The sequence below is a fragment of the Protomyctophum bolini genome, assembly GCF_963924005.1.
Source record: "Protomyctophum bolini genome assembly, chromosome: 3".
Lineage (NCBI taxonomy): Eukaryota > Metazoa > Chordata > Actinopteri > Myctophiformes > Myctophidae > Protomyctophum > Protomyctophum bolini.
In genome coordinates this window covers 28,867,224-28,890,613 of record NC_137864.1, presented here as the reverse complement: position 1 = coordinate 28,890,613, position 23,390 = coordinate 28,867,224, and the positions used below count along the sequence as shown (strand labels likewise).

At 41.2% G+C, this 23,390-nt stretch overlaps 1 protein-coding gene across 1 annotated transcript in view; it reads right to left on the bottom strand.

Annotated features, from left to right (window-relative positions):
• Positions 1-303: 303 nt before the first annotated feature.
• tbck (TBC1 domain containing kinase) overlaps positions 304-23,390 on the bottom strand; it is a 69,764-nt gene continuing 46,677 nt past the window's right edge. The window contains exons 24-26 of the mRNA XM_080759419.1: positions 16,122-16,285; positions 8,551-8,710; positions 304-509 (exon numbers count right to left, since the gene is read on the bottom strand). Coding sequence (XP_080615545.1) covers positions 399-509; positions 8,551-8,710; positions 16,122-16,285 — 435 coding nt within the window. The 3' untranslated portion in view covers positions 304-398. The remainder of the gene's footprint in view (positions 510-8,550; positions 8,711-16,121; positions 16,286-23,390) is intronic.

Sequence of the window (23,390 nt, the reverse complement as noted above, 5' to 3'; positions counted from 1 at the left end):
CTTGTCCTGAGTCTTCTGGAGTGTGCGGTCCCTTCCTTTCCCTGGAGAAGTTCTCTTTGGCCAGAATATATATATATATATATATATATATATATATAGAGAGAGAGAGAGAGACATACATATATAGATATACACACACGTGTGTGTGTGTGTGTGTGTGTGTGTGTGTGTGTGTGTGTGTGTATACAGTACATGTGTAGATATATATATATATATATATATATATATATATATATATATATATATACACACACACACACACACACACACACACACACACACACACACACACACACACACACACACACACACGTACTGATATTTTCAGTACAAAACAGAAGTATTTTCCTGTGATTCTCCGGTCTTGTTTTCACATTGGTTGAGGAGCAGTGCTCAGATCAGATCTGGGGTGAGGGGACCGTGAGCAGTCCTGTAGGCTTCAGCTTGTTGATCCCTCCATCCAGGATGCACACCCGTGGGTAGTTCACCTTCAGAAGATGGGTCGCAAACTGGGGTTGATGAAAAAGACAATAAATGTCATCATTATTATGGTTGGACACTGTAATGTAGGGCTGGACCCAAAACGTCCGAAGGTGTGAACATTTGTTTGTTATATTGACATTTGGTCTCAATTTAAAGGTTCATACATATTTGCTCTTGACTCACATAACTACTAACTCTGCACTTTCTTTTTTTTTTTCCTTTTGTTTAAATGCAATTTATTAGGTTAAGATCATAGTACATTATATCGGAATCAGCCAGTATAGAATGTAGTGATGACAACTATGTGATAACCCATAATTTTACAGATCTCTTCCTTCAATTCCTCCCAAAAATGTCTGATACTCATATTGTACATACTGTAGGTACCAGTCTCTCTTTCGTATTTTGGGCACAAAGGTGAATTTCTGCCAAATTTGCTTCTTAACAATGGTGTGATGTGCTGTGCATTCTATGCAGGATTTTAAATTGAGACTCCCTATTACTTGTAAGAATATGTAGTGTGTTTTCCATAATTGTCTTCCATATGCCCTCTTCTATGTTTTCCCCAACATCTATTTGCCACTGTCTTCTAAGAGCATTAGCAGAGTGTCCCTCCCTGCAACCAAATGTTTCATAAACAGATGATATAACATTGTGTTGGTAGTTTGCATGAGGATTTCCTCTAAAAATGACATATTGGGAGCATTTATTTCATTTGGGATGAAATGTCTCACCTGTAAGTAACTCTGCACTTTTCTAACCACCTGGTGTGCTTGTATGTGCATTGTACAAAATAACGGGATATAGAAAATAGGCTTTCCACAGGTACTGCAGCCAGGAAGACCAACACCACTCAAAGTTTAGGATTATTGTTAAGGAGATACAGTACCCTGGAGTGGTTGGCAGATTCAGTCGAAGGAGTACAGAGGTGGATTAACTGAACGTGGATTAACTGAAAGATTAGCCGACATAATGTACATTTAGCTGAAATGGCACAACATAATTTGCCCCCGCTGCTCACAAATAAATAAATAAAATCAGAATATAAGGATATGGCATTCTAAGGGCTAGAGAAAATGAGGAATGCTGCAACTAAAGTAAATAAGAAAGCCAAGGTACTCCTCAATAAATCAGTGAACAATCAGTGAACACGGTAACATGTTTTGGCCAACAAGTGAGCTTCATCAGGGCAGGCATAAAAAGAACGTTTGACAATTTATTTTAAACACCACCGAACCCCAATAAATGGCTTCACAGGCTCAAATCTTTAATCCTACTACAGTGATGGCAAAGGAACATAATTAAGTTGTGGGTTGTGGTTAGCATCCAAATAACATTCTCCCAAATGAGGGGACACTAATATCAGTAATATAAAACAAAAATATAGTACAATAACAAATATAAAAGCCCTGCACTAACTTTAGGCAAAACTACTTCAAATGTCTCTCCTCTCTCTGTCCTTTGTTTCCTGTCTCTTTATACTTGAAGAGAGAGAGAATTCAAAGCAAAGCATTAACATATCCAATGAATGAACTAAGTACATGCTGCATTGAAACCGTATTTACTGAAGGCTGAGCGAAAATAGAGGATGAAATGCCTTTTTAAATAGGTTTCATGCACCAATAATGACATAATTATGATAATAAAAATCAGCAGCCTATGCTACATATTACTGCCTGTGCTACAATATTGTATTGCGTTTTGGCATGAAACACTGTATGATTCTGCATAGTGCTTACCCTGCCAGATTCAAAAAGCACAAAGCTGCAATCTATAGTGGAGCTATGACCATTTGCTGAATTTTATGAATCATAAAAAAAAGACACACATTCTTGGTGTGGAAATCTGACAGTGTGGTCCAGCTGTTCTCTATGAGACAGTCGAAAAGAAAACTCTTCCAGACACTTATTTAGAAGTGAGAAAATAAATGTATGATTACTGTGCAGCATCATATAAAGGGAAAGGGAAGTAAAGTATATCCAAAGTAATATGATCACATATATTGGATCATTGTACTGATGCCAATTTTAAGCAGGTATAGTTCAACAATCATAAACATATTCCCTTTTGAACTCAAACAACCCAGAGAGAGAGAGAGAGTTGGGACACGCTTTGATCTTGCTGCAAAGCTGGGTGCTATGGACTTCTTCATTGAGATGGAATGTGAACATTCTTACAATGGGAGTCTATACCATAGATATAACACATATAATAGATGCCTCATTAGTTGCTGTAGTTCGTTGGAGACATGTGCGTCCAGCGGAAGTCAAGCGTGCCTTCCACACTTCTGGCATACTTCCTCCCCCAGTTCTTCCGCCCCTCCTTCAACACACATCGTTCCAACGAACTGCAGCGGCCAATGAGGCATCTATTCTTTTTAATATCTATGTCTGAAACAACCTAACCTGCTAATCAAAGCACCTCTTGCTGCTGCTTGTTGACATTAATGCAGGATTGTCTCTTTAATATAGGGCTAGGGTTATAATCAGGACGAAGCCTGGAGCAATATTCCTGCTGAGGCATTACATAAAGGTTTGGCTCATACAGTTAACTAAAGAAGGAACAAAAGGGCTAAGTTATTCTTGCAGCGGTGTAATGGTCGATTCTGTATTCTGCTGATGCATATTTTAAGACAATTATTTTTCTGCAGTCAAATGCATAGATTTGTTTAGGACTCAGCAGATACGTCAACAGCATATCATGTGGCTATGGATAAACAGTAGTTTTCAACCAAACTCTTTTACAGAACCTTGCAAAAAAAAAGAAAGTTAGAAAACGGGTTAAACAATATAATTAGTGGAAAAAAAGACCAGGGCTAAAGCTAGACAACACTTAATAATAATAATAATTAAAATAAATAAATAATAATAATAATAATAATAATAATATTTATAATTCTCTCTCATGTTTATCACTGACGAGCAATGGTCTACATCTCAAAACTTAGCGCACTCTTCTTCAGTATGCGCCAGGCATGGTCTTCTACAATTTAAAATATTACACAAGTTACATTTGTCAAAGGAAAAACTCGATGTGGCCAGTCGCCGGCCACTCTAGCTCATATGTTCTGGCACTGCACTAAAATAACATCATATTGGCAAAGTATATTTAAATCACTGTCAGACATTGTTGAAAAACCTTTTGACCCGGATCCACTGACAGCAGTTCTGGGAGTCAGAGGGCCCGGGGTCAAACTGTCTACTTTCCAATATAACATGGTAAAATATCAAATATGTGACTCTACTGGCTCGCAGACTGATACTGTTGAATTGGAAGCAGGCACACGTTCCGACTCACACTACACTTATGAAAGATGTTATGCACTATTTGCAATTGGAAAAGATAAAGTTTGAATTGAGAGGGAGTGAAGATAGATTTTACCAGACATGGCAACCCTTCATTGACTAATTTGATAGGTGCACGCTAACCCCTCCTACACAATAGATAACATAATCGAAAATTGGAAAGAAAAGAAAATAAAGTGTTTTTTCTTTCTTTTCTCATTTAAAAAGAAAAATGTCTGTAATTCACTTGATTTACAACAACGTTTTGGGAAAGTTTGAGAGCAAGAGTGTCTGTCCTGATGTCTTTGTTGTTTGTCTGTTCACATTTGTCATTGTTTAACTGTTTTTTGTTTTTTCGTGTTTATCACATTTATATTTTTTATTATGTATTGTATGTGGAGCATTTACATTACCTGTCATTTTTTTCATTTTATATAACTGAATTACTCATTATCATTGTCAATGATATTCTGAAGTGGTCATATAAAAAAAAAGCCTAATAAAAACAGTATTAAAAATAAATAAAAAATATGTTCTTCCCTTTAGTTGTTGGATATTTGCCACAATATATTTGCACAAATTTCTCCTCTGCATTTACCCATTCTAACTATTAGGAGCAGTGTAAGCCATTAATATGTCACTTAGGGAGCAGTTAAGAGTTAAAGGACCACTTCACCACTTTTCAATCTATAATAGGTCCTCACTGATAAAATGGTACAATGTTTTTCTACTCAGTCTGTGTCTCTTAGGAGGGCTGTGGGCAGTTCAGAGACGTCCACCAATGACATCATTGTTAGGCAGATTTTTTTTTTGATTTTTATTATCGTGAGAATTATGGCTTCCATTTTCGCATTGCAACTTTTCAGGACTAGAAAGCCTACAGTTTCTATTAGCTTGGATTCACCATCGATGATGTCACTGGTGGATGGGTCTCTAGTCTGAACTGCCCACACAGACTGAGTAGAAGAAAATTGTGCCGTTTTATCATGATTATTACTGAGAACCTATTATATGAAAATAGGTTGAAAAGTGGTGAAGTGGTCCTTTAAGTGCTAAGGTACACTTCGACTGGGCGGGCCGGGGAACAAACCGGTGTACCCACTCAACTATACATTAAGTAAAAACTTTTGCTATGAGGTGAAATTCTGGTCGTTCAAAATAAATTCCTTTACCTTAGAGATAATAGATATTAAACTGACAGGGTTCACACCCTGCACAGCTGTGGAGCTCTGGGAGCCAGATTGCACACAGATTGAATTGGGTGCAAGAATGTTTTCCCACCTGAGTATCCTTTTGCTTATAATTGTGTACTGCCACCAGTGGATTTAGGTTGGGAATGTTGGGAAGCCATGCACAATTTATTGCCACAGCCACAGCGCTTTCAATGGTGCCTGCATTTTGCTGCGGCTACTTTTATTTATTTATTTGTGGGACAAAATCCCACAAGATTATGTATTTAATTTGGACCAAACTGTGAACAGAGTTTCAACAGTGATTAACTATAAGTTATATATGGGTTAATCAATAAAATAAAAGTGCAGAATTTGATAACAGCCTGTTAATAGCTGAATTTCTCAAGACAATCTGAAGCAACATGATATACCTGCTAGCTAGTGTAGTGACTCAGGGTTAACCTTTCGTCTTGGGCTATCACTTCACTTGATTGTCAAGGCTGGTTCCAGTCTGCCTCTCACTGATAGTCTGTCTCCTCAGTCTGCTTGCCTTTGCTTGTCTTACAGTCTAGTATTCCCCTATACTACTGTGTCACATTATATAGTTCCGGAAGTTCCAGACCCACAGGGTGCCGGTTCGGTTCCGGTAAGCCGCCTGCGTCCGAAACGGTTGAGAAATGACAGAGTTACCATGTGGAGGTCCCTCTACTATACCCTCTACTGTACTGTACTGTACTGTACTGTACTGTCTGTCACTGTACTGTACTGGCACACCCAAAATCATCATATATACACTAAATATGTGCGTGTGTTTGTGTTAGGTTGCGCACAGATGGTGAAAAACAACCATGCTGTTTTCGTGCTCAGATCCACCCAGCCACCCAGCCACCCACACACATAGCTCCGTAAGGGCCGCACCACTCCAAAAACGTGAGACAGAGAAAAAGAGACAGAGAGGGGGAGCAAGCCTGTGAGAACACAGCCTCTCTGGTGCTTGAGCTGTGTGTGGGTACAGGAGGTTGTAGGAGTCTGATTCAGTGAGTGATCAGAGACGTTTGGGAGGTAGACCTTGAGGTCTACTCTCACCGCTCAGACTTGACTCCCACCCACCAAACATGCCATTGTGCACTCAGATGAAGACATCCTCTTTGCTTTATCGTTTGTACGTCTTTGCACCAAAACCCAGACAAAAAAAATCCTATATGCAATATTGTATGTGGCAACTAAAGGGATTCTGATATACGGTAGTATACCACTTTTTCCAGCGTTGTTGGAGAATGCTTTGGGGATTTTTACCTCATACTCAAATTGAACTGTGAAAGAACACTCTTCCATTTCTTCAGGCATCAGAGATTACAAGGAATGAGTCTGGTGGCTAGATGAGAGGTAATCTCTCTCAAGACAGATTATGCTGTGCAACACACTATTAATTGTTGCAGGATACACGCACACACGCACACACACACACACACACACACACACACACACACACACACACACACACACACACACACACACACACACACACACACACACACACACACACACACACACACACACACACACACACACACACACACACACACACACACACACACACACACACACACACACACACACACACACACACAATGGTTGCTGCTGTATGCTAGCCTCGAATAGCCAGCCTTCATCTGCCTTTACTTCATGGCCGAAGTGGTGACGAGCCAACCAGATTTGTCTGGAACCAGGCTACTGCATAACCAACTAGGGCCAAGTATTCAAAAATGGGGTGGGACATTGCAAACAAAATCTAATCTGTATGCAGTAACAATGCAAGGAAGACCTCTTAACACAGATTTAAATTAACTGCTTAGGGTTAGATGTGTCTGAGGAGGGAGAGTTGTGTCTGAGGGGAGTTGCAGTATATTCAGTGAGAGGTGACAGTGCTTCATGTCTGACTGGCTATGTGACATGCCATGGATAATAATTCTCTGCCCGTTTTTCCTCCCAGAATTTTCCCCAGTGAGGGGGATAACTTTGTAATATGCTATTGGCTGTTTGTATTCTTTTTGGAAAAACATAAAAAGATACTGCTGTGGAAAGGCTATATTATTTGACTTATATTGAACCTATAAACAATTTAGTATTATTTAGTATATGTAAGGTTTTGCCCCCTCAAATGGTACCTCGTCAGATAATCCCCACATATCCTACAACAACTTCTGTGAACAGACTTCACTGTAGTAGCTTTTCATAAATTATATTTGTACTGTTCTGCTGTCATGAAAGTTTATAGTTAGAGAAATTCAAAGTCCAGCCATCTGCTGTCCAGCCTCTCCCACCTCTCACTGGGGAAAATTCTGGGAGGAAAACAGAAACGGGGCGAGTAGTCTTGTTACCCAACTCCCCTCTCTCCCCCAACCCCCCCCCCCTCTCTCTCTCATTAGCAGTGCAGCACTGTCTCTCTCTCTCTGTTTCTGGCACAACAGCGCCCTTACTGGTACTCAGTCATACTGGTGCTCATTAACGTCACATAGGGGTGGACACATAGGCACGGACATTGCTGTTCCTTGGAGTGGTTGCACCACTCAAAAACATCACAATACATCAGAAGATCAGGAAAAGGAAAACAAAAGGTATACATGTGAATTACATAGTACATGTGAGTTATATATTGTGGGGATCTGTATGCTCACCAAGGCTTTAAAACGACTCAGGTGTACCAATGTGGTCAATTTTAATGTAGTTTGCAGGTCATTCCATGTATTAGGTCCAAGTTCAGAGTTAACTTTTGGTACCTTGAATTTGGGGAAATTACTTGATCTGGTGTGGTAGGGTTCAGAGTCCCATTTAAAAAAACATACATTAATGTAATTAAATATTACAGACAATGACATAACAATTACATAAAATAATTGCCTAACTTGGAGAGAGGTTCGCTAATGCATTAAAAAGAAATCCCGTGATTTGTCAATTTCCCACCGAAAGTCACGCTGAACCATGGATCTGACTGATGAATCTGGACATGAACAGAGCTGAATGGAAGATCAGAGAATGTTTGGAACTACGCAGGGGCTCCAGCTACGCGACTTCCGCTTGGCGGCGAGATCAAAGCGTGTCGCTACTCTCTTACTAGATTACTCTGGTTCCATCTAAGCATTACTAATGTAACACAGATGGTTCCATTTCTAATCTGTCCCTCCAGTATTTCCTGCCCCCCGCCCCCCTTCTAGAAACTGCAATGGTGTAAAAAACAAATATTGGGTATATTTCAACAATAGCTTTTACATGGTTAACCTCTTTTCATGTTTTTGTAGAAGGCAACACGCATCCCTTTTACTGTACACAGGGATCTGCTACAGAATTAGTTACCATTACCAATTACCATTATAACCACTGAAATGGAAGCACACTTCAACATGCAGATCACGGGAATAATTCATCTCAACAGCAATTTATGCAGAGAGCAACCTCACAGCTTTTGTGTGTGTGTGTGTGTGTGTGTGTGTGTGTGTGTGTGTGTGTGTGTGTGTGTGTGTGTGTGTGTGTGTGTGTGTGTGTGCGTGCGTGCATGCGTGCGTGCGTGCATGCGTGCGTGCGTGCGGTGGTGTGTGTGTTTGTCTACTTACAGTTGTGGCTCTCTTCATGGCATGGCTGATGACAACGATGACTCGTCCTCTATAGTTCTGGAGGAGTCCCGCTGCAGGACACTGGAGCACGTCATCATCAGAGTTGAACACAGTGCTGTATGGGACGTTGATGCTGCCAGTAATATGACCTCTGTTGAAGCTGAACGTGCTGCTGTTAAGGCTCAACACATAAAAAAATACAGTTGACATTGTCCACGTTTGCATTTTGTTTCCGTATACTGTAGATACAGATAGAAACATACAGTATAGACAGCGGGGGGTGTTTCTGATGATGTTTTGTTCCTAGACTAGGAATTGCAACATGGAGCTACATTTTATGATTACAATTTAGGCAAACCAGAGCGAAACCAGAGCGACTTACAGTAAGCAAGAACAAAACATGGGAATACATCAAATACATGAAAAATTGTCATCAAGAATCATGAGTAAGCTAAGAACCTAACATCCGTCTAACAGTGGAATATCTATACAATGAAACTATCTGTATACTGTACACTAGATGCTGTCTAGATAAAATGCTATCTAAATTACACAAGTTGAGCCTTTGCATATGCCTATGCAAGGCATAGGAACGTAAGGTCGTTGAGGTTAGGGCAAGTGCTACGGGCTAAGATGGAGTCTGAAGGGGTGCGTTTTCAGACTATCAGGGTTGAACGGGGGGAATCCTGGCGGTACGAGGTGAATTAAATAATCCTTGCAGGAAATGGTTTAACAGAGTGGCAGCCAAGTCTATGGACTTTTAATGTTTGTTTACAGCAGTAAACGCCATGTGACATCTATCTATAAATGCACCACGTCTCTGTACGTTACGGGTACTCTGACATGGGTACAACGGGCATTGCATTGCCCGGTGGGGCATGGATCTCCAACTTCCATTGTTGCCGACTCGGTGCTCTATATCCTAGACAATATAGTCACATTATGAATGCACTTTTATCATATATTCTACAGAAATGCACCTACAAAAATAATGCTGAGGCAAGTTTTTCACTCGGGTGACAAAGTAAACTGCTAAATCCTATTCCACTGACACCTTGACATACGCATTCAATGTGGATTCAGTGGATACCAGGAAAGAATATACTGGCTCAACTCTGTTCATCCTTTACCCAAACAGCTACTGTACATTGTGATTCACCAATTAATGAAGCACTTGTCTGAGTCATGACAGAATGGAAAAAATGGACAGAGAGAGAGTGTCAGAACTCTGTAAGAAACCTTGCATACTGTATAAGCTGAGTGGACAAAAACAGTTCATAGAAAGAGGAGAATGGGGAAGTGAGAAAATTATAAGTCAGGTAAATGAAAGGAATAACTTCCTCTCAGAATGGAAGTAAAATGTGACTGAGATCTAGGAAAAAGGGGGTGGGGGCTATAAATGACATGAGAAACTGAAGGGAAAAAAGAAAAGAAGGAAAACAAGAGAAGAAAATGAAGAGCAGTGGACAGACCAGGGTCTTCATTAATAAAATGGGCTTCAGATCGAATGTAATCTTCAATAACTACTTAGACAAAGTGATAATCAAGCACATGGACATAAATCATAAAACCTTACTTGACGTGGGAATGATCATATTACAGTAAGTGCACATCCTCTTAACTGCAGAAAGCCCTTATGACATCATGGCATTTCATCAGTTACAGTTACAGGTGTACCCAATGTGTTTTCAATAAAAGAGAATTTACTCAACCATGGCTGTTATTGGAAGACAACTGTGCATTTTGAAGAGAACACATTTTCAGAGACAGTAATTACTTCCTTGCTCACAATGATGAGTGGCTTAGATGTCGCTTTTATTTCCCCAAGGAACATTTTCTTAGGTTTGCGTGCCGACACACTATAACCCTGCCATATCCGTACTGTTCAAGTACTCTTCACTCTGAGATACCTCACTACAGGGACTGTCTAGAGGGAACTCACTCTGAGATACCTCACTACAGGGACTGTCTAGAGGGAACTCACTCTGAGATACCTCACTACAGGGACTGTCACTCTGAGATACCTCACTACAGGGACTGTCTAGAGGGAACTCACTCTGAGATACCTCACTACAGGGACTGTCTAGAGGGAACCCACTCTGAGATACCTCACTACAGGGACTGTCACTCTGAGATACCTCACTACGGGGACTGTCTAGAGGGAACTCAGTGAGATACCTCACTACAGGGACTGTCTAGAGGGAACTCACTCTGAGATACCTCACTACAGGGACTGTCTAGAGGGAACTCACTCTGAGATACCTCACTACAGGGACTGTCTAGAGGGAACTCACTCTGAGATACCTCACTACAGGGACTGTCTGACTCTAGAGGGAACTCACTCTGAGATACCTCACTACAGGGACTGTCTGACTCTAGAGGGAACTCACTCTGAGATACCTCACTACAGGGACTGTCTAGAGGGAACTCACTCTGAGATACCTCACTACAGGGACTGTCTAGACTCTAGACAGTCCCTGTAGTGAGGTATCTCAGAGTGAGTTCCCTCTAGACTCTAGAGGGAACTCACTCTGAGATACCTCACTACAGGGACTGTCTAGAGCAGTGGTAACCAACCTTTTCAAGCCCAAGAGCCCATTTTATTCCCAATTGTAAGCCAAGATCTACCACTAAAACGTGTTAGAAAAAACACTTGTTTTTTTGCTATTTCTGACAGGCTCAATGCATGTGCACACATCCACACAAAGACTAAAGCTTAAATTAGAATAAATACTTATAGTAAGTTATATTATCAATGTCAAATAATATTAAGACAAATTAGAAATAATTAGTATTAGAAATATTTTGTTTCTCATTTCAATGAATATTCACATTGGCAGATGTTCAAATGACATAGGCATAACATGACCATATATATTTGCACAGATATGGTGACATACTCTCAGGGTCAGCCCACCTTTAATGAGACTGCTGTGACTGAACTTTTATCTGCAAGCGTTTTGAAATCATATTTAGTGATTGCCAGTCTGAGGGTGTCATTAAGATGTGAGTCAGTCATACGAGTTCTATTTTCTAGATTCTAGATTTTATTATTTTCATTTGTGAAAAGGCCATTCTCTGCTCACAAGATACCAAAATTCCTTCTCTTTAGCTCTGACCTGCAGGTGACAGTCACTTACTAATCCAATAATCTCCATTTAAATATCTGAAGTTAATGCAAACACATCCTGCATTTTATCGGACAGCAGTTCAATGACAGTAGGCTCAGTAAAGAGGAAAGGAAAGCAGCTACTTGACTCATGCGTTGTACTTCAACAAGTTTTCATATTTCATATTTTTTGCTCTATGTGTGCATGTGTACATAATTCAAACTGTAGCGTTGATTATTGTCACGGACAGAAGTCATTATTTCCCTTTGCATATGCCCTGGAGTGCACTCGCCTATTAGTTTGCATTGCAGACTGGTATATTCAGTATATTTTTCTCATTTTTATATTTTTGTTGTTGCTGCGCAGCAGTTGAGGAGAACGCAACTATGCATTCCTTTAAGCAACACAACTTCTGCAGCTGCATCCATATGTTTAGAATTTGCATCAATGATCAAATCCCAATAATAAAAAATATAACATCGAACAACGAAAACTGAAGTAGCAGCGGCGCTATCGGCTAGTAGTCCCAACTCTGTGTCTGCAGCCTGTCACGAGCCCGTAATGAACGCACGTTGTTCCGTATTTTAATGTCGGGTCGGAGAATAAATACAGTATGAATGACGGCGGGATTTATTTGACAACTCTGTCCTGCTTTCTTCACGAGAAGAGAAGAGCGCTCACAGCTGCTAATATGGTAGCAGCCCTGAGCCCAGCTCAGAGCTGCAGCCATTGGCTCATGATACGAGCACACGACCAATGGGACAGATCATTCAGTGTTGCTAAGATACCACCACCCCACCACACACGCACACACACCCTTGGACGATGGGGTCTATTCTCAAACTCAGAGCCACAGCGCTCTGCTCAAAATTAATTTGCATGTGACGAGCGGCACTGACATTATTCCAATGGGTCTGTCTGACACTTCGCGATCGACTGGAAACGTTCCCGCGAGCTACCGGTAGATCGCGAACCCCCGGTTGGTTACTCCTGGTCTAGAGGGAACTCACTCTGAGATACCTCACTACAGGGACTGTCTAGAGGGAACTCACTCTGAGATACCTCACTACAGGGACTGTCTAGAGGGAACTCAGTATCCCAGTCATCTCTTAACCGCATGCCTACACACTCTTAATCCACCAGCATTTATTGAAAAATTAGGATTGATTTCAGGCCAGCATTTTTTTCATTTGATTTAGTCGCGAGACATGGCCAAAGCATTTCCGGGGGTCCCCAGCCCAAAACGTTGAGAACCCCTGCAGTACAGTACGGTACAGTACAGTACAGTACAGTACAGTACAGTACAGTACAGTACAGTACAGTACAGTACAGTACAGTACAGTACAGTACAGTACAGTACAAGTAGTACAGTACGGATACTACAGTACAGTATGATACAGTACGGATAGTACTTTACAGTACGGTACACTACAAACACTACTGTAATGTACAGTACAGGTAGTACAGTATGAACAGTACAGTACTGTATAGTAACACTGTCATGCATTACACCATGACAATACATCATGTTGTTACACAACAAATGCTATCTTATTTCCAACAACTACTACCCGTCTGCATTTACACCCTCTTCTCCATGTGCATCAAAAAAGATACACACTCATTACTCACACCAACACCTTCCTTGCTCACTACAATTAGCACTAGCAGTGCAACATTGAAAGGGTGACAACGTCACAAGGGAGCCAACGACAAAGGCCGGTCGAGTTTCTAGACATAATCAATTAAATTACCTTTAAAATCCCATTCTGTTACCACATGTTACCTTAGTAATGATACAAGTAAGTGACGGCTGTTAAAGCTAGACTAATAAAATGTCCATTATCTGTCAGATACAAAGACAACTAAATCAGGATTTTGCTCTTTCAAATCCATACAAATCTTAATACCCCTCTTTTTGTGACCGAACAGACCCACATTATTGGTTTAGCCTGTGAAATGCAGTTCTGGTGGACTAGGAGTTTGACAAATCCCGTGGTCAAATCCTCCTTTTGTTCTTTTGGGGTTAGCCCGAGGAGGAGCGTCTGTCTATCAGGAGTCTATAGTGGCAGGGATTTGTGCTGGAGGAATTGACATTCTAATCCTCACTGATTAATGACTCTTTAACCTTCTATCCCCTCCTCTTCTTGAACAATCACCATTCCACTGACAATGCTAAGAGGACGCGATCGAGGCTCACTTTCCAGGCAGTGAAAGTTTGAAAGTCAGCATTGTGTTGAATACTTCAAGACAAGCAATAAAAGAAGAAGAAATATTGTTGATTTACAACTTCGAAATTTCCGTCTTTGATGTTTTGTGAAGAGCCATCCATGACGGATTACGAAGCTATTTGTTCTGACAACCAGTTGCCTTAAATTTATAATCGAAGGGATTTAGATCAGATAAAAACATGAGAGCATGTGCACGCACGCACGCACAACAAGATAGCCAGACTAGGTATTGTTTCACACTATAAAGAAAAGAGGCAAGCTGGTTGGATTGAAGTAGCCCAACTGATGAGCAAGGTTAATGTATGTAAAGGCAGGCCAACACTCTATCTATCTACACGCTATTCATTCTTTGTTTAATGGGCAAGTACTGTCCAATAGCCAGCCATCATGGAAAACGTGAAAATAGTTTGTGTATAATGTGCAGCCAAGGCTACAAATCAAATGCATGGGATGGGTCTGAGATGTGTGGGTCTGAGATGTGTAGGGCTGAGCCAGCAGAGACAGCACAATGTATTCTCCTCAGGTTCCGCGAGGAATGCATCAGAAAGCTTAATCCCTAGGACCACCCTGTCCTCTTCTCAGATTGAAGGGAGTGCTAAGGCAGCTTGGCCTTACGAGGGAGGTGGTTAAGTGAAACCCTGCAGAGATTGTTTGGGGTGTTTGGCAGTGCGTGACCAGGGTAGATCATTGCCTCATCGCACCCTGAGTCTGGCTCAAGCTAGTCTTTGATGGGAGCTGAACTACAGTGTACCTACGGTTTCACTCTCAGAATCAAGCAAAACATTAGCATCTGCTCAGAAGCTCATGGGCATAAGATCAGAGATCTGATTCAGACAAATTTAGGCATTCTAGATCAAGGCTACAAGGGATAAAGAGAGAATCCCTTTTACCGTAACTGATTGTATGCATACAGTATACATAGTGTAAAGTCTTTGTATTCAGTACACAATTTCCTTCTGAACCTTGTGATAACTTGTTCATGTCAAAATCAAAGTGAAATTATTTTACATGATACATTTCAGGACAAAAATATCTCTCTCACACACACACACACACACACACACACACACACACACACACACACACACACACACACACACACACACACACACACACACACACACACACACACACACACACACACACACACACACACACACACACACACACACACACACACACACACACACACACACACACACACACACACACACACACACACACACACAGTCTGAACAGCCTTGAATCAAAGACAAAGGATAGCTCAAACAACTGCTGCAAATGTGACAATAATGTGTTTGAGTTCACTTTTACATAAGTTGAGCCTTTGCTCAACTTATGCATAAAGTTGTCGGGACTAGGGCAAGTGCTACGGCAAGTGCTACGGGCTAAGATGGAGTCTGAAGAGGTGGGTTTTCAGACTATGCCGGAAGATTGGGAGTGAGTGTGCAGTTCTGATTACAATGGAAAGTGCATTCCATAGTTTTGGGATCAGAAGGGAGAAGAGTTTGGCGTTTTAGTGAAGGTACTTCCAGCTTCCCTGCGTTGGCTGATCTGAGTGCACAGGAGGGTTTGTAGAGTTCGATCAGACTTGCAAGATATGGGGGCGCCATACCTTTGGTTGCTTTGAATGCCAGCATCAGAGTTTTGGCTGGTTGAAGACCAAGCGGCAAGTGAGCTGCGGCATTTTGGATCAATTGGAGAGGTGTGCATGCTGGTAGGCCAGTAAGGAGGGAGTCACAATAGTCAAGTTTTGACATGACTGATGTCTGGATAAAGAGCTGGGCTGACTCCTGGGTGAGGAAGGGTCTAATTCGTTGAATGTTATAGAGTGTAAACCTACAGGATCGAGTAACTGCTGGAATGTGTGCTTTGAACGAGAGTTGACTGTCCAGGACAACATCAACACCATTCCTGTTAAGTGAATATTGCATGCCATGTCTTACTGCTACATAGCAATGATGTAAGGATAAGTTGTAGAGAAATAATTTTTTGGGAATTACTCTGCAACTTGTTTGACTGCAATAGCAATTTTAGGAGCTTTCAAACCTGCAATAATATACTATAAATCAATTTAAAGATTAAACTGATACTCGCTTAGTGGGTACTCTAGAGTTGAATTACCATGGTGTGAATTCAAACACCTACCGGTATGTGTGTGTATACTGTATAAAATTCTTACAACAACTAAAGTTTCCACAGCAGTTGATCAGTGAATCTGAAAGGATACTCCTCAGCACAGCGGATATCCACAGCCACAATTTTGGGCTTGCTTGATTTTGTCCTCTTGAACTGTCCACCTGGAGACAGCTCACACAGGTCAATGAAGTCCTCAGCCGAGATCCGAGGAGAACCCTCCGCTTTAAGGTCACTCAGCGCCAGGGGCTCGCGGGACTAGAAAGGGCAGAGAATCACACTATATGAGATCATTATTATTCAAGAGTTGCATTTGATCAGAACAAGAAAATGTTCCACAGAGTGGCTGTGGAGATGTAGATGTGGTCATGAGAATGCTGAATATTGATGCATTTCAGCACTTTGTGAAAGTTACCAGCAAAGATCATAGGTTAAATCCCAATGTTCCCCAATATATGAAATAAACAGAATGAGCTCTAGTTCTACTGGTTATCTATTCTAAACAATCTTCAAAATATCCAAATAGCTGGCGATTTCGTATAGCTATGGATTGGCCATAAGTATAAAGATGTAAATATTTAAGAGTGTTGTTTAAGTTAACCCTGGCATTTACAAATGGTATTAAATGTTTTAGAAAATGGAATTTAGACATCTTTGAAAATAGGGCTTAAGTGGCAACACAGATTTTTCAGGCCCATATATACAGTATATCTACTGTATCTCCCTCTCCTTTCCTATATGCTGTAGTTTCTCGACAGACAGCTGTACAATAACACTACTGCACAGTGCACACTACAATGTATTTGTGGATATTATTACAAGAAGGTTATTGTCTGTCAAAAAAAACATCAACTAATTATGTTATTTGCTGTTGCCATGGTTCGATCGATCAATAATTCACTATATTTCACTACTGTATATCCCTGGGTTTCTGAAAACGAGCCTCGTCTCCAAGCTCCTCTTCAATTCTAAGAATCTGGTTGTACTTGATCGATCGATCAATCGATTAATCGATAGATGATCGATACCTTTATTGATCCCTGCTGTGCAGCACAGCAGTTAAGAGTTACAGGAACAGTGTAAGGAAAACACTGTCGTATACAGAAATACAAAGACAAGACTGTTATAACAGAACAACAGTATACAATAGTATACACATAACTATCTTGCACTATGCAGAAAAACAGCAACACAAGGTTACAGTGTCCTCACCATATCCCACACCAAAACAAATGAAGTGACCATTACAATCAGTGCAATGCCACTCAAATAAGTGTCCATTTCAATCAGTGCAATGTAAGACAAAAGTGACAGTGTTCCCAGTGGTGCAATCAGCACAATAGCTCAAGAATAAAAAGAGTCTGCACACCATTTTCTGTTCCCAGATATATCTTTAATCTTAAATGGGTAACGTTTCGAGCCGAAGCTCTTCCTCACACCGGCTCAAAACGTTACCATTTAAGAGTAAAGATATATCTGGGAGCATACAATGGTGTGCGGACTCTTTTTATCCTGTCACTGTTTTTGATCCGGCACTCAGTTACAGTCTTTTTGGCCGTTTTTCAACCTCTACTGCCGCAATCAGTACAATAACCACAACCGATGTTAACTGCAGAGCTACGACTAGAAACGCCCTGCCCACAAGGAGCGAAGAATATCAAGGTTTCACTATGTGGTAGTGGTGTTTTACGTGGTCACTATTGATGTGTGCCCTTGGGTGCCCCCCCTCCATGGAATGGCTCTGCCGATGCCCTGTCCATACTGTCGATAGCCCAGTAGCCATCCTATCCTATTTTTTTCTTCTGAAATCAAAGTGTCCTTTACTAAGGCATTTCAACCTGCAGGACTAAAGGAGAATTCCAGAGTAGCCCTTTTATTACCAAATTCTGATGATCCATGAACCACTGGTAGTGGCGAAAAAATTAATAAAATAATTATCTATCGCGTAGCTTTAAGCAGGGAGGCAGTCTCCCTGCTGTAGGCGGAAGACCATTCGTGACAAAACACTGAAGGCATATCACACATCATAGAGCACAAATGTAAAAGTAAAACAAAAATTGTCAAGCGATCTAAATAAGAAATTAGCGATTGACCCACGGTCGGAGCTGCAGTGCGCTCTGTTTGGAGTTATGTAATTTTTCACTTCTACAGTACCACTCGTTATTGGATATAACAACATATTATTAGGTAAGAAAAATGGTTAATAAAGAATTCTCCTGTAAGTAGTAGGGCTTAGGCCCTTGAGCCAAGCACTTTACACCAGATACTGCAGTGGAGCTATTCTGTTCCCAACATTAAGCCCTGACAGACTGTCAGGCGTCAGCCATGCGCGTGTTATCAAGAGCGTTTGCAACAGCCATCAATCGGACGCGTCAAAACCTGTCTCCCAGAGCTCGGTTCGGAATGTTGACGCTGCCTGGCAAAGACCAGAGTGAAGGAGAAGAGAGTGAATAAAACAATGAACTCCCAGGGTGTGTGCGTATGTGCGTGTACTGTATGTGCTTCCAATGTGAATTATTGACGCATGTGAGGGACACTCCCATCAATTACACTTTCAATGTGTCACAGCCTTTAGATGACTGTGGCTGCCGTATGCAGGATTTGCGAAAAAATTGTGAAAATGTGCGAAGTAGTGTTACTATTAAAAAGCATGCCTGCTCAGCACATAACATATTCCCTAAATATAGAGTTAAAGTAAAGAATGCAAAAGAAAACAAACAAAAGAAGAAAAAACATTAGAAAACCTACTGCCATTTGCAATTAATGTTGACATTTCAAGTTATCAAGCTGTTTTATCGAGTTACTGTATTTCACACTCACCACATTCTTGTAGAAAGACAAAACAGCGGGGGTGAATAAAGGTCAGAGCTGAGCTCTATATCACTGATGCATAACATCATGAAAGATCAATCTGCAATAACAGGCAGTTCTGTCATCCTCCTAGCCAGTAGTTGACGTACATCCTACTAAGGTTAAACATTTCCACCCAAAATGAGACATTTTTGATCCTAACATTTTTATCCCATGATTTTGCAACCCATTTTTCACACAGACCCCTTTTCCACCGGTTGGGAACCGGTTCAGTTCAGAACCAGTTTTTAGTGAGCCAGACCATTGAATGGGCAAACCATACCTATATTAAATTGTCAATATACGTAAATTAATATACGATAACCCTTCTACAGTAGTAGCTTTTTCATATTTTCTATTTTTTGAATATTTTCCTTCATAAAACCTAACCTAACAATTTCAGAAAATGTGTAATACAATGAATAATTGTCTTCGTGTAAGTAATCAACTGGGGAAGTTTCATGGTGAGAACTATTAATTATATTTTACATATAGGCCTACTGCAGGTGAAAATTACAAAATGTGTGATGAATATGAAAAAGCTATTCCTGTGGAAGGGTTATCATATATTAATTTACTTATATTGATCCTACAGTATAAACAATTTTATATAGGCATGGTTTTGCACACTCAATTCATAATTAACATTCCAATTTTGGAGATCTGGATCATGGACTAAAAACGGGTTCCGAACTGAACCGGTTCCCAATTACAACCCATGGAAAAGGGGCCCCAGTGTCAATTATCTAATGTAATCCTGGGCGCTACAATTCCTCTGCCAACCTGGGGAGGGCAGCGGACTGACCTCATGCTTCCTTCTATGCATGAGGAGTCCAAGCTGCTTATTTTCACCTTACAGGGGAGAGTTTCCCCGGCCGGACGTAGCACATGGAAGGAACACGTTATTCCGACCAGTTCCTTTCCCCTCCATCAGGCGCCCCGGCTGGCCAGGGGGAGGCAGTTTAGAGACCAGGATTACTGCATGATTTTTATGTTACCTATACCCTAGGGGACACGGGGAGAACATGCAACTCCACACAGAAAGGCCATTTCACCAACCCCGCCTCAGGTATGGGCACTGATGCCGCACGCACCCACAGCATCCCCAGTGGGCCAGCTGGAATCAAACCCAAGACCTTCTAGCACTACCGACTGTGCCACCGTGCAAAAATCTATCACTATCCCAAGAAATCAGAGAGAGCGCCAGTGGACTGCCAGGCGTGCCAGCAGGCGTCTGCCTTTCATAGACCAGTGTACTGGAAGTATATTATTTCAGAGCATGCAGTGCCCTCAGATATAGAGGACCCTGACATCCACCTAGATCCATGACCGTGCAGCAGTCAGTTTGTGGATGTCCACCCATAGATCTATACATTCTATTCGCTGCGCAGGATTTACACAACAATACCTTTTCTGACCTTTTGGAATCTCTCTCCTGACAAATATTCCATATTAAAATTGAAAAAATAATCTAAAATGACTAAACTAATAAAAACGAGACTAAATCTAAGTCTTTTCAAAAACAAAATAAAAACAAAATAAAAATTAGAAACAATAATAAATACCCTAACCTTGGCAGTGGATCACACCCACCTCGCGAGCACTAAGGCTAAGAGAAGGCTAAGGCTAAGGCTGAGAAAGAAATGCTCTGACACACCCGTGGGTGGGGGGACTCTACATGAAACAAGGAGCATATGTCTTGTCGCTGTGTGAACAATGAAAGCAATTTTGGCATTTGAATGTAATCAGAAATACAGATATCTCTCCCAGGACTCTCAGACAAGCGTGGAGACCTTTCACAGTCAACAGTTTTCAGAAGTCCAATCAATATAAAACTGGGACAGAGCAGGAAAAACAGAGGATTGGCATGAACACAACAGAAGAGTGAGAGACAAACCGATGGGTCAGAATGTGTAGTGGTGTGTGTGTGTGTGTGTGTGTGTGTGTGTGTGTGTGTGTGTGTGTGTGTGTGTGTGTGTGTGCAAATAGAGATAATGAAAAGGTATAAAGGAGTAGACATTGACCTTGTGGTCTTTTTTAGCAACACAGTCATTAAAGCAATTACCATCAAAGTTTAGACAAAATACAGTTTCAGATACAGTATATGGTGGTTGGAATTCCGCTACATGGGATTGGAGGGACCCACCAAATGTTCACCTTGTTCAAATAAACAGACACCATTGGACAGGAATCGAATGGGTAAAATCTGGGAAGGAATGCTTTTAAAGGATTATTCTCTGGATTTCACAAAGAAAATAGATTTGGCCCTCTCAGGATTGGGTATGCATCCAACAGAAACAAGGCCTCAGCTGATTGCTACATCAAAGTTAATCTTTTCTGTACACATTATTAAAAAATAATTGAACGATAGATATGTGGTCAGGGTCAAGACACGTCAATCAAGACATTGCTGTCAACTGTTGACTTGAGTCGATAATCTAACTGGGCTAGCGACAGAGTCACAAGGAGCTAATGAAATGAAGACTAGTCTAAAACCAAATAATGCTCATGTTACAAGATACTGAGCTATCATGGAAAGGCAAGTGTAAAAGGCAATATTATGTTTGACATACGGGCTCATTTAATGAAAGTGGTAATGAATTTGTAGGTAAAAGATCGGCTCAGCGGTTTGCAGACACAGAGACACGGTGGCCGAGATTTCAACACAAATGAAGAATAGTATAATAGATAAATGTGTTTTACAGAGTAAACTAGAAAAAGTCCCTCTCGGGGCACACGTCTCCACCAGGGCAGGTCAGGTTGTGGCCTCCTGGTGGCGCTATAATAGGCCAATGTGAAAAGGGTGACATTTCTTCTCACGCCTTAGATGGCAATTGGATGATTTGAGGCATTTTGTTCCAAAAATGTGTTGGTGGCACTAGAACAGGCCAATGTGAAAAGGTTGAGATATATTCCTCAGCCTAGTAGGAAAGTCTGAAAGATTTCACGTAAAACGCTCCGTTCATGATTTGAGGCTTTTTGTTCAAAACGGGCCAATCCTGCAAACTTTGAAAGCCAATGTTAGCCAATTAGGATGGGATCTGAAATATCGGACAGTTCCATCTTGAACACGACTATTTTTGGACAGAATCTGGAGTAGTAATATAAAACAATGTGTTATTCAAAAGTCGGCCTCCTGGTGGCGCTATAACAGGCCGTTCTGAAAAATTTGGGGCAGAGGTTCATCGTTGGCATCCAGGGAGTATGCGTGCAAAATTTGTCACCGACCGGGTTCATGGTGCTGGAGATTAGCTGTACACAGACGGATGGACGGACAGAGTGCAAAACATACTCTCTCCCCATGCATTCGGCCTGGTGGAGACAACAAAATACAATGAATTGGCACACAGATGATTAAAAGAATGGAAGTCCAGAGGACGTGAAAAAGGGAAACAGAAGGTTCCTCAAATAGAGCAAAAACATTGGAGTTCAACAGCACCTTAAAAGCACAGGAATGGCTCACAGACATGCAACACATTGGAGTTGTTCCTCAGGCAGCTATCCAAATGGTATGAAATACATCAACACCTCTCCCCTCCTCCTCCCCCCCCCCCCCCCCCCACACACACACACACACACACACTTACTTAGCGGAGGCTATTATCTCATAGCCTAATCTTAACCCTAGCGCAAATCATAACCCCTTTTTTCTAACCCTAAAATTGCCTCTGTTAGATGCGATAAGGGGTGGAAGAATGTAATGCAAGATTTTCCTTAGTGTAGTTTTGGTGCACATGAGGACAGAACTATACATACTACAGTCACACACATACTCTATGCACACACAAAGTCACAGCGGAAATAAGCAGCCAAACTCTCCATGCTTGGGGGTTGATGGTAGCTGTGTTTGTGGATTTGAATGTTATGATGCCAGGCATTGCCAGCCTCCACTGGCTTTATGACACTCACACATTTCACTGGCTTGACATTTGCGTGTAGGTCACAACATGTTGCAGTGCAACGCTTTGTGAGCTTGTAGATCTTCTATTTTCGGTTTGTGACACAGGCCAAAAGGACCAATCGAAATACACCGCTTTAGTGACATTCTAAAATCATCCCCTCTCCTCATTACATACAAAAACAGCTGTGGGTGAGGTTAGCACATGTGTGTTTGTGACAGCTGCAGGTTCGAATACCACATAAGACATTAAAGTTATGGATTGCGGCTTTATCCTACAGTATATCCAGTCCTGTGATACGAGTCAGAAGACGCTTGGTTGTGAGAGCTCTATAAATTGAACAGTAGCTACATTAATGTACTGTAATGTTAACCATGGATATGGTTGCAGCTAAATGTGTCAATGTCTCTGAATAAGGCCTGAGAATGCTAATGACCAATTTAAATTGCATATGCTTTCCTTCATCAAAATCATGCTGAGTTTTCAAAGTAGTACAATATATTCTGCATTATGCCCCTGCATGCAATTCAAGACATTCGGCATATGACGCTTTTAAAAAGCGGGCACTATTCTCTAGGGAATTTCTTCAGCGGTAAAGGGATTTCTTCTGCAAG